Source organism: Alexandromys fortis, unplaced genomic scaffold (genome assembly GCF_014885135.2).
Source record: "Alexandromys fortis isolate MF-2015 unplaced genomic scaffold, M_Fortis_MF-2015_v1.1 scaffold_21, whole genome shotgun sequence".
In the NCBI taxonomy this organism is placed as follows: Eukaryota; Metazoa; Chordata; class Mammalia; order Rodentia; family Cricetidae; genus Alexandromys; species Alexandromys fortis.
The window spans coordinates 16390237-16402537 of NW_026067905.1; the positions used below are offsets into that span (position 1 = coordinate 16390237).

At 42.7% G+C, this 12301-nt stretch overlaps 1 protein-coding gene across 1 annotated transcript in view; it reads right to left on the reverse strand.

Moving 5' to 3' along the window:
* Colgalt2 (collagen beta(1-O)galactosyltransferase 2) overlaps nucleotides 1-12301 on the reverse strand; it is a 98670-nt gene that overhangs the window by 17516 nt on the left and 68853 nt on the right. Inside the window, exons 5-6 of the mRNA XM_050135409.1 lie at nucleotides 9636-9840; nucleotides 4250-4369 (exon numbers count right to left, since the gene is read on the reverse strand). Coding sequence (XP_049991366.1) covers nucleotides 4250-4369; nucleotides 9636-9840 — 325 coding nt within the window. The remainder of the gene's footprint in view (nucleotides 1-4249; nucleotides 4370-9635; nucleotides 9841-12301) is intronic.

Below are 12301 nucleotides of genomic sequence, written 5' to 3' on the forward strand. Positions count from 1 at the left end.
CTCTCTGCTACAGCTCAAGTCTCAACCACTAACATCTCTCAGCAGGAGAAATGTATTAATCCCGTACACTCTAATACCCACACCACAACTTAAGTGATCTTTCTAAACACATAAATCACATTACACCACCCGATGGGTTCACATTGCTCTTAGGATAAAATCCAAATTCCTTGCCGTGGGCAGTGTGTTCTGTATCCATCCATGACTTCATCTCCCTCTACCCAGCTCCTCATTCCCCACCATGTTGGCGTCTGGCCCTGGAACTCTCCCAGGATTTCTCCTCTCTAACAGACTTTATATGTATTGCTCTTTCTGCTTGAAATCTGTCCCCCAAAGACTCATGCAACTGTTTCCTTGATATATTACCTATATCTCTGATAGACTATAAGTTCTTGATGGCAAGGTTTTTGCTTGATTTTTTTCATTGCTGTATTTTGTTATTATGTGAAATTATGTACTATGTATGTGTTGAGTGAATATTTGCAGCCTGTCATTTTTTTCCCCTAAAGCCTTCATTGGTACTTTAGGATGGATATTCTACTTTTTCTGGACTATCTACTTAAGGACCATATCAGTCAAGCCACTCCAACCTTTTTAGCTTTATTTACTCCTAATATTTTAGCCCTCTTTCTTCCAGGATGGAAATTCCTTGTCTGCTCAGTTTCTTCCGTTACCCTGAAGTGTCCTGCCATATCAGTCCTCTTGTTTGAGCTACCCACTTCTATCCAGGACCAGCTAAAGAGGCACCAGGGCTCGATGTGACCACACAGGGCACAGTAACTTCTCTCTGTTCTAAATTCCTATTGCCTTTGGATCTGCTGTGTTCACAGCACACTATACTATTGGGGTCTTTTAAACATTAGTCTTGTGGGGTTGAGAGATGGCTCAGAGGTTAAGAGCACTGCCTGCTCTTCCAAAGGTCCTGAGTCAATTCCCAGCAACCACATGGTGGCTCACAACCACCTGTAATGAGATCTGGTGCCCTCTTCTGGCCTGCAGACATACAGGCAGACAGAATACTGTATACTTAATAAAAAAAATAAATATTTTAAAAAATATTAGTCTTGTCTCCCCAATTAAACTGTGATCCTCTGAAAACCGAGGGTTAGCTATAAAATGTTTCGACTTCCTAGTACCCTTGTGGATTGACTCTTATCACAGGTATAGATCCCCATCTATTCATTAAAGATTCCATGTTCTAATGATTCAATCGCTATTCCTTTTCCTTCCTTCCTTCCTTCCTTCCTTCCTTCCTTCCTTCCTTCCTTCCTTCCTTCCTTCCTTCCTCTCTCTCTCTCTCTTTGTTTTTTGAGACAGGGTTCCTCTGCACAACAGCTCTGGCTGTCCTGGAATTCACTCTGTAGATCAGGCTGGCTTCAAACTCTCAGAGATCTGCCTGCCTCTGCCTCCCAAGTTCCCCAAGTTCTGGGATTAAAGGTGTGCACCACCACAGCCAGCTTCATTATTTTCCAGTAGCAATGCCAGATGATTCCTATTGCCTTGTGAATATCCTGTATGGTTTAATTTCTCATTCACCTCTATTTAGAGATTTTACTGTTATGATTTCATCATTACCAGTACTTTATCCTTCCTATATTACTGTTCCATCCACAGTCTTGCATTATAACTATCAAGCTTTTATCTTTAAGTGGAATAAGGCATTAAGAGTAAAAGATAGGTTGGAATGAATAACCTATAAGTTTTTATTTTTAGACTTCCTAAGGTGCCTGTGGGTTTCCAATTGATTTAAAATTTCAATTATGCCCCATGTTGTAATGTTCAGGATGTGAACTCTTAACAAAGTTAAAATACAGTAAATGCATGGATTAAATAAAATGCCATAAATGCATCCCTTAGCGTGTGCTTGGCCATGTGCAAGGAAAGCATAGTGAAGGGTGGGACTCCCAGGCTCTTGTCACGTGGAGTCCACTTGGCTAGGAAAGGGATTGTGCGTATTTGGAAGGTGTAATCATTAAGATCTTTATTGATCATGCGTATGAGAACTTTCCTCATGCTCAGGCCTGTGGAGGAACACAAGGGAGCACAAGGTCTGGTTGGTCACTCCGTGAGCTGACATCTACTTGAGAGTCAAGACCGTCAGCCATGAAATAACAATAATAAGGGTTCGCACTTTCATGAAGTGTTAAATGGAGACATAATAATTGTTAAATTGAGTCATAATTTGTCACCTTCATTATTTTGTGAAACTGATTATAAATATTTACATATATATGAATGTAGTTGTCACACTTATTTTGTGAAGCTGATTATACATGTATATATATATATATAATTATCATACTTCGTTATTTTAATTAGCGGATTACTCTCAATCCTGTGAAATTGTTATTGTCACTTTACAAAATGAAAACAAAGCAAAAAATCCAAAACAAAAGTGATTCTCTTTTTATAAGTGCCAGAGCCTGGGTTCAAGATGTTTTTTCTGGCTCCAGGGTCAATGCTCTTATCAATACAGTTTTCCTTCACTTATTTATTTATTCAAATGTCTGGCCATACACTCAGGAAACATTTATCTGCTCCCAATGTATGTCTGAGATACAAGGCAACAAGATACCAAGTTTGTCTCCTAGAGCCTGGGACATGTGAAAAGAGGCAGAAACAACACATAGCGAAGTAACTCACAGAAGTGGCGCTGGGGAGGTGGGAGATGGTTCAGTAGGAAGGGACTTGCATGTAAGCATGAGGACCTGGGTTCAGATCTCAGAACCCAGGTAAAAAGCCAGGCATGATAGTTCATTCTTATAACCACAGTGCTGGGGGCCGGGGGAGGAGAGAACCACAGAGACAGACAGATTCCCTGAGTCACTCACTGGTCAGGCAGCTCAGCCTATCAGTGAACTCCGGGTTCAATGAAAAGACCATCTCAAAAATAAGGTGGAGGGTGACAGAAGATGGACTTTGGTCCTCTCCCTGCACGTGTACACATTTATATCCATGTACGTGCATACATCCATGAACACACACACTGTACACACGGAGGGAAGGGTCTTGAAAGGGATTCCTAAGGGTTGGTCCAAGAAATGCTGTCAGTGAGTCAATCCTCATTCTGTCATTAATTCTCCTGGTCCTCCTCTCAGTCACCAGCCAGTAACAAAGCAGTGAGCAGTACTCTACGTCTTGAGACTAACACGGTCAAAGGTAGTTTATAGGTGAAGAGAATGTGAAGCAGGTACTCACAGACAGCTCAGTGGGTCTACAAAACAAAGCTGTGGGCTTTTCCTTAACATTTCTCTTTTGTTCTAAAAGCCTTAGCCCATTTAAAATTCCTAAAAGCATCTAGACATTGGAGATTGTCCTATACGTACCTAATGTTGCTCATTTCCCTGGGGCCAACTCTTGGCTGTATCTTCTCACATCTGTGACCTGATGTCTATTACTAGATTTTAAAAATTCTTTTCCATTTCTGGAAGCAATGCTTTAGTTCACATTCTAATTATCCTCTACCTAATTTTCCATAAATTTTCTTTTCAGCTCTGGTGTAGACCAGCCCTCATTGTTGGCTTGTGACCCGTTTGTTCATCCAGTTTCACTAGAGTGACCTCCCGAAATCTGATTTTCAACCTGACATCTCTTAGCTCAAATTCCTTCAAAATTCCCTTCCTTGCAGAAGAGGCCAATGTCTTCTAAATCATTAAAGGTTCTCTGCTTGGGCTCCTGGCCATTTTCCAGCTCACTTCTCACTGTGTCTCCTACCCACCTCCGCTGTGACAATCACAGAAGGGATTCCTGTTGGGGAGCCACTGGCAGCACTCTCTCCAGGACTGAAGGGTCGGTTACCTTGTCTTCTTCGGCCACCAGTAAGTTAGCTACTGATGACCAAACATACCGATTCTGAAATTATGCTAGACTCAGGGACAATGACAATACAGAGCTTAAGGACATGGGATTTGGAGATCCCAAGTTTGGTTCAAATCTCAGTCTGCGATCAGTAGACTGATAGAACCATCTACACTTGAATTTCTTCAACTTTATTTTGGGGAAAATAGTTCCTCTTCATGGAGTTGTTGTGATGATTATTGAGAGAGTATGTGTTCCAACATAAGCTATTGCTAAGCTGAAGTTATAATTGCTGTCCTTCTGTTAGTGTACACACACAGACATACACATATACACACATACATACATGACTTTGCCCTAGACCTGAAAGAAGTATCTTTCCCATAATCTTATAATTAGAAAGTAGCAAAGAGAATATTAAAATTATTGTTCTGCATCCTGAGTCACTCACTCATTGCTTCTATCTGCACGTGGATGAGGTTCTCAATGTCTTCCTGCAGTGTCTGATGGGGCTTCAGAGGGATGGGCAGGTAGCCATAGTGCTCTTTGTTGCAGAGGTACATCTGGATGCCTGAGGATATGAAAGAGCAGAGTCAATCAATCAAAACCCACACTGTTTAGTAGGAGAGGAGACCGGACTGTGGCTGACACTGAGTTCAACACGGAAACTGAGCAAACGGCTTGTTTCGGGGGAACTGACTAGAGAGCTTCACAATATTCTTTTATTAAAAATTGGAAATACAGAATTGGGGGCTCTGAAGAAACCCTGGACCGTCCTTCGGTCCAGAGGAAATTGGTTTTTCTTTCTGAAGGACGGGCACATTTGTGGCCTGAAATGAACGCTATAAAAGCATGAAGCAATCAGACAAGAAGGAGGAATTCTCATTCCAGAGAGCAGAACGGAACAGCATAATCTGCCTACAGGAAATAATAAGAAGATGAGGAATGAAATCCATATTTGACATGAAAGCACACAGGAAGACCCTGTAAGGCTGACAGATTATTAAAGCTAAATCCAACCGCACAAACACAATTAAGATACAAAGGAAATTTATAATTCCCCATGATTCTTCTTGGTTTTATCTTTTTTCCCCTGTGCTGGCATGGATTAGGAATGACCAATGAACAAAATTCTCAAAAATAAGTCCATAGTGGGACAAAAATAACCCTTCCTATCAAATCTTATTAAGAAGCTGCAGTATGGCGGAGCCAGCAATGTCATAGTTCTCATCCATTCAGTTCTGGTATTCATAGCCCCACAGTGAACTGGGGGAGCTAGAAGGCACCTCTGTTCAGTTAGCAATGGGGACTCAAGACGGTCTCACAGCTGACTTAGTTACGAGGACAAACCTGCCAAGCTTGGGACCATGTCCCCAAGCTTCTGATGTGTTAATTGCCACAATCATCAGTGCTTTCCTGAGGAAATTATCCACACTGTGGCATTTTCATTTGGGGCAGATGAAATTTCCAGCAGTCAGCTACATCACCCGCCAAGCCAGGTGAGGCTGTCTTATGTGATTAACAGAAAATGACAAAGAGAGAAAAGGGCCTTTGTCCTCCACCTTTCCCGATTCTGGTTGGTCTCACTAGGCCCTGTCTTTCTTCAGTTGAACTCACTAGCTGTGTTAGTTGTTCACATGGAATGTCTCTGGAAACTACAAACCAGAATGTAACTATTTACAAAGTTGTAATGAACTAAGAAAATAGGGGGAAAAAGATTTAATGTTTAGGTTGCCTCTCTATTTTAGTTAAATAAACCCCATTTTTCCTTTTAATGTCCCAAGGCTTCCATACAAACAGGATATGATACCTAACCAAACTATCCACCAGGCAAGCAGGTACAAGAAAGACATTTTCAGACATGAAATGCAAGGTAATTAAAATATTTACCTCCTACCACACTTTTTCAGGAAGTTACTAGATGATGAAGAAAGAGGAAAAAGAGGAGGTGAGTAAGAAGGAGAAGGAGAAAGATCACCATGCACAAGAAACACTCAAGACCCAAGAGAGGTGACGCAGGACAGAAGCAAACTCAGTCCCAGTTGATGGCTGTGATGGCTCTGAGATTAGAGTGTATCAGAAGAATTCAAGACAGACATCTTGGAATCTTCTAACATGCACAAGGGGACAGCTGATAATTATGAATACTCTAAGAGTTTGAGAAAATATGAGTTTTCAGTTGTTTTAGTGATGACTCTCTCTCTCTCTCTCTCTCTCTCTCTCTCTCTCTCTCTCTCTCTCTCTCTTTCTCTCCTTCTCTTTGTCATATCCCTCCACACAGAGGGGGAGAGAGAGAAAGAGAGAGTTACTAAGTTTGACAATGGAAAACTTTGTAGAGATCTTGGTGTTTTAGGATCATGTGATTATAGTAAAAATCTGCAGCATCTTTTGAGAAGATTTATTCATTTTTACTTATGTGTACTTGTGAGTGCCTATATGTATGTTTGTGTGCCCCATGTGTGTGTGGTACCCAAAGAGGCCAAAGGATGGCATTGATCCCCTGGAACTGGAGGTACATGCAGTTGTGAATCCTCATGTGGGTGCTGCGACCTGAACCCAGGTCCTCCGCAGAGCAGCACATGTTCCGAACTACTAAGTCACTTACCCAACACAACACTCAGCATATTAAATTACATGGAGAGGACAGGGTATAAGGAAGAATGTGTTTCCACATGGAAGGCCAAAGGGAAGTGAGCTAACTTATCATCTTTTATAATGAAGAGTTGATTTGGGGGAAAGGGGGCTAAAAGAAATAGAGAAAATAAGAAGAAAATGGGTGCAGACTACTTAGAAACAAAACATGCTGGGCTTCTGAGCCCATCTTCAGGAGTGGCACACTGGGAGTACTTATCTTAATAAACCATAGGCCACTGAACTCTCTCAACTCATGGATAATATGATAAAAAATAAGGAGATATGCTGATAATTAGAGAAAGCTTCTGAGAGTATATGGTAGTAAAGTGTCTGGGGAACCTGTGGGAAGGAGAGGAGAGCATTCTGAGGAAAGTGCTTTGTTTTGCTTATGAAGACACCGAATGCTTTCCTGAGCTCACGTATACCGAATAGTGAAGACTGATAAATAATCTCTTTCCCTGTGATGAAATATTATACTCGGGCTGTGATCGGTCCAGGGCCACCCAGTAAGTCATTAGTACCAAATCTTTGTCTCCAAGAGCCAGTTCCAACTCTTTTCTCCCTACCTGGAACTTACAGCTTAGTCTAAAGGGCATTAACCTTTGGGACCACCGTCCCTACACCGGAATGCACTTATGACTGCCACTGATGTCCCAGAGGTAGATGGGCCTGCCCTCCACCCACATTACTTATTTGGCTCACAGTGGGGTATTTAGAAGCTGCCTGGCTAGTACAGAGGAGGACTTCTGTGCCCACCATACACAAGTCTGACCCCTAGCTACATGGAAGCTCAATTCTTGCCCCTGGCCTCATCATTGCCACAGAGCCTTGTCTATAACCCTCATGGTCCTGCCTGGTACAGAGAGACAATTTGCTTCTTCTGGTACATTTTAAAAATTATGTTCTGATGGATAACTCACATCCAGAGAATTTCGGAACAGTGGAAACAAAATAATACCACCTATTTTTCACCAAGACTCTGTCAAAAGAGAGAGAAGTGTTTTTCTTTGGACCCAATGAAGAAACGAAGAAACTTGAGATGTGGCATAGGTTACAGGTTCCTTCATACTTCTGAAAACATCAGTGAAACATGACCTTAGACTGCACAGCTGCTAAGCAGTAGCCTTCAGTAATTCTCTCTTGCCCTGTTTGCATCAGTACCACCAATCTGGCCCTCTGCATTCATAGGTGTCAAAAACTTAGTTATGTTTCCAGAGCTAAGGATCTGAGCTCCCCAACAATTACAGACACAGTGCCGGACATAATTGCAGGACTTCTCTCCTTTCCCGCCTCTTGTTTTCCTTAGATAGTCTGCCAACAGTTTTGGGCATTCATATCTGCCTGTAATATTCCACGAAGATCTCTGGGAAGCCTGACAAAGAATGCATAAAGTTCTGGCAATTAGGCCATACAAACAGCAAAGATGAAAAGTTCCAGTATAGTCTGCATCAAGGCCTAACACCTGGGTGTGAGTTTAAAATGGATATACCATCATTTAATCCCCGGGTTGCAATGATGATCTGTTAGGCACCGGCCATCACCATAATCACAACAGCTCATTTCTTGGAACATCTTTGCTTCATATTCTGAAGCAAAGGCGTGGCAGAACTTGCTGGAATAGTAAAACTCTGCCTCTGCTTCTGGCCCTGGAGAAGTCGGAGTAAATCGTTCATCAAGAAGCAGCTCCTGCTAACATGGACACAAGAACCTTCGTGCAAACTTCCAGATGAGTGCCCTTTCCTTCACATAAGGCTCCCTGAATGGCTACGTCTGACCAAGGAGTCTAAATTCTTCTACAAAACAGGAAAACCAGCCTTATAATTTCTACAAAATATTCTCCTGCTTTTCAGATACCCCAGCGAGTGGGGCATCCATGGTGTGTGTGCACTGCGGCTTGGGTCTGTGTTAGCAACCTCATCTTCCAGCAATCTCCCCAGCTGCCGAGGGGCTTTGCAAAATCTTTTCACCGTAACTTATGTCGCCACCATGAGTTTATTCACCTTCTCCTTGTTTTGTTAGAGGCTAAATGACACATTCTAACAGGCCCTGGCTGCTGTCAGGAAGGCCTGAGGGACTTAGGAGAGCTTTGCCTTGGCAAAGCCGTGAACCTTCCTGAACTCTTGTTGTGACTCAGTCTTCCCCAAGGGAATGGGAGGAAGGAAAAAGACGGAAAAAAAAAGAGAAAAAAAAAAACAACAAAACACCTTTTCATCGTATTGACTTGGCTTTTTCAAGAAGCCCACACAATGCAGTGGCCATGGTAACTGAGCAGGTACTTAAGTGTGGCTTCACATTGCCCTCCACAGAGATGGAGGCTGGGACTGCTGGCTACCTCCACTATCTGTTCCCAAGAGTGAGAGAGCTGGGGTTTATGACCACACAGAATAAGGATGACATCCTGAGCCTCCCTCCCAGTTAGGAAGTGACCTCTTGCTTAGTTCCAGCAAAGGGAACATGCATGGAAGCTCTGCGTTCAGCCTCTGGACTGCACTCTGATGGGGCTGAGGCCCATAGTCTAGTTTCTGCCTTAATGTATGGAGCATCCCTGGTGCTGAGGCTGGATCCTACAGTTAAGGGCACTGCCTCCTGAATTATGAAAGGATAGTGAGAAGGAGCTGCTAAGAACTGAGCGATGGAGCCACTACAGCACGCAGATTATTTCTGAGAAGAAATAGTTCCATTTGTGAAGCTTGGAGACTTTTTCTAGGTTCCAGTTTAGTAATAGGATTCTTGTAATTACCAATAGCAATCCCATCAGCTCTAGTAAGCCAGTGAGATTTTTCAAGACTCTCATTATCACCATCTCCCCATCAACTCAGATCCTTCCCAAAAGGAAGAGTCTTTTTTTTTCTTTTTCTCTTTTTCTCCTTTTTTTTTTTTTCTGAGACAGGGTTTCACTATAGATTTTGGAGCCTGTTCTGGAACTAGCTCTTGTAGACCAGCCTGGCCTTGAACTCACAGAGATTCGCCTACCTCTGCCTCCCCAGTGCTGGGATTAAAGGCATGCACCACCTGTGCAGAACCAGCCCTGGCTCTTGATCTTTGGTGCTTAAGGACTCTGGCTGGGTTACTACAAACAGTTCATTGCTTCTCACAGACTTGAGATTGGGAAAGAGGCATTTTTCAATATGCACAGAACACAAAACAGAAGCATGTCTTTTGTAGTGTTTCTAAGGTAGCCTACAGCCATGTACAAACAGTACCTGCTTGCCTGCTGGAGAAGGCAAAAACGATGATGTCGTCAAAGGTCCAGGTGTAGTCCTGGTGTGGGGGGTAGAAAGCCAGCTTGGTGGAGGCCTCTTTCCTGAGGTCAATCAGGAAGGTGGAGTGGACCATGGGGACGGGGAAGCAGCCCATCCTTTTCCACTCTCTAATCTGAAGGTAGTCTGGTGTCCGCTTATAGAAGCCCTGGAAGACAGCAAACGGACGGACTAGGTCCTCTCCTCTGAAAGCATCATCACCCAGGCACCACAGCTCAATAGAAATCTCCAGAGCATCTCCATTCTCCTTATCCTGAACTAAGAATTTCTAAATGAGCCCCAGAAATGGATCGGCATTTAAAACACAGGGGAGTTTTGATATCAGGAACCATTTCGATCCCATTTCTGTTGATTTGATATTTTCACCAAGTGTAGTATATATAGGCTTATGGTTAAATATGAAGGATTAATATTAATATAAAAGGGGGTACAGCAGACAAGTATGAACACATCCTGGTCCTTGAACTCGGGCCCTCTGAGTTCAAGCCTTACCTCAGCCCCTTATTGCTCATAGGTGTCTCAACTCTGCTATGCCTTTTCCCTCAGCTCTGAAACAGGGACAGTCAATACTATCTACCCCGGAGGTTCCTCCCCACACACAATTTAGTGAGATTAAGCTATGAAGGACCTAGAATAATGTCTAGCATCAAGAAAGTATCAAGTGTTATTGGCTAGCATTGAAATGACTATGTTATACTTGGCTGATGTTTTTGAAACATATATTATTTTCACATATGTCCTGGACTTTTTTTTTTTTAGTGCAATTGATGGCTTGATATTTCAGTGAAATTTAAACTGCTTCACACTTTGGGGGGAGGGGCGAATTCCCCCCCCCCATGCTTTAACACTTCCTCCTGTAGGAAAGCATGGGACAACCCATCCTCTCACTTTGTGGTTTTCCATCCAAATTTAATTTCATCCAACAAATACCGATGGGGTGCCTGCTGTAATCCAGGCTGAGATTAATGATGAAGAATTAGCGCTGAGACGGTACAGGATTATCCCATGTGGGGTGTAGAATCTTGTAAAGTATATCCACTCCGGTCGTACTAGTCGTAAAGACCATGAAGACATTCCAGGAAGAAGGACAATATATCCCACCAAAATATACTTTAAAGTGTGTAGGAGCTTTGAAAGGCCTTCACAGAACATGTGGTCAGAGGTGGAGGCTCAGTGGGTCGACTGGAAAGTTTCACCAGACTACCATTGTGAGGTACACGATGTGCAGTGGATATACACGTTTCTATGTATATGGTGCATCTCTAGTTGTGATGTCAGCACCAGGCACTGCATCTTCTGCTTCTACGATGCACCTTTCACTGTGTAGAAGTTAGCTACTTCCCTGCCCATCCCATATGATAAGGTCAAACAACCATCAACTGAGACGCAGAAGATGTGAGTCTTTTAGTTATCCTAACCACTTGCTAGCTTTTTGATCTTTTTTTTAAGCACCGGTTTTCCCTAATGCTTCAGCCGATGGGAGTTTTAAAAGGGATAATGGGGACATTGGTTTTTCAAAGAGCTCCCCTACAGACTCAAATTAATACCGTCAGGAGTAATATTCTTAGGATGAGAAACTTGGAAAATTTAGGAGGACAATGATTCAATGAGAGAGAGAGGGTGGTAAGAAAGGAGACAGAGTAAAAAGAATTAACACGCTTCTCAAAGACAGGTGGACACAATCGTATCATTGTTTCAAAAGAACTGAGGTTTATTGATAATAGGTCTTTTCATTAGCCAGGCAACGCCAAGATGGTTTTGTTTTGGATATGTGTAAGGCCTTTGGAAAGCAGGGCCGCCGTGATCTTAGGAAGTCATTGGTCATTTCCGTTTCCATCCAAGTTGAAAATGGACCAGGGTGGAAGAAAGCCAAGAACAGATGAGGATGATTATAATTGGCCCAGTTTGTACAGAACTGAGTTTTGCTCTTCAAAATAAATGAGCACATTCCTCCTATTCCCTTTTAATAAGGAACGAACAGACTTTTGAAAGCTGTGGTCACTGGGATTACCTCCTCCCACTGCTGTCGCCGGTGGCGAAGCAGAACTCACTAAAAATACGCCTCAAATGGCCCGGCCACGTGGAGCACTGCAGACTGTGAATGTGAGCTTATGCTAACTTAATGTTTTCTCCAAAGAAACTGAATGAGCTTTCTGCACATCAACTCATCGTCCCCTCCAAAGACAAGTGGATGGTAAGAATCACTGAAAAATCTCATAGAAACAAGGAATATAATGGCAATGAAACAGGAATTCCTGGTCTGGTGCTATGGTGGCGCCACTGGTTATTAACACTTTCAGCAATGTTGCAAGCCATTTGAGATGTTGGTAGATTGAAATATGTAGTAGCAAAAGTCATGTCAACCCTTACAGATCTGGTGAAGACCTCTTGTTTTTTGAGACAAGCTCTTATAATGTAGCTTAAATTAGCCTTGAATTCTTGTTTTCTGTTTCTATTCTGATTGAGACAAAATTTCATGTAGCCTAGGCTCTGACTTCCTTATGTAGTTGAGGATGGTTATGAATTACTGACCTTCCCCTACTTCCCAAATTCCATCCACCATTCTCTCTCTCTCTCTCTCTCTCTCTCTCTCTCTCTCTCTCTCTCTC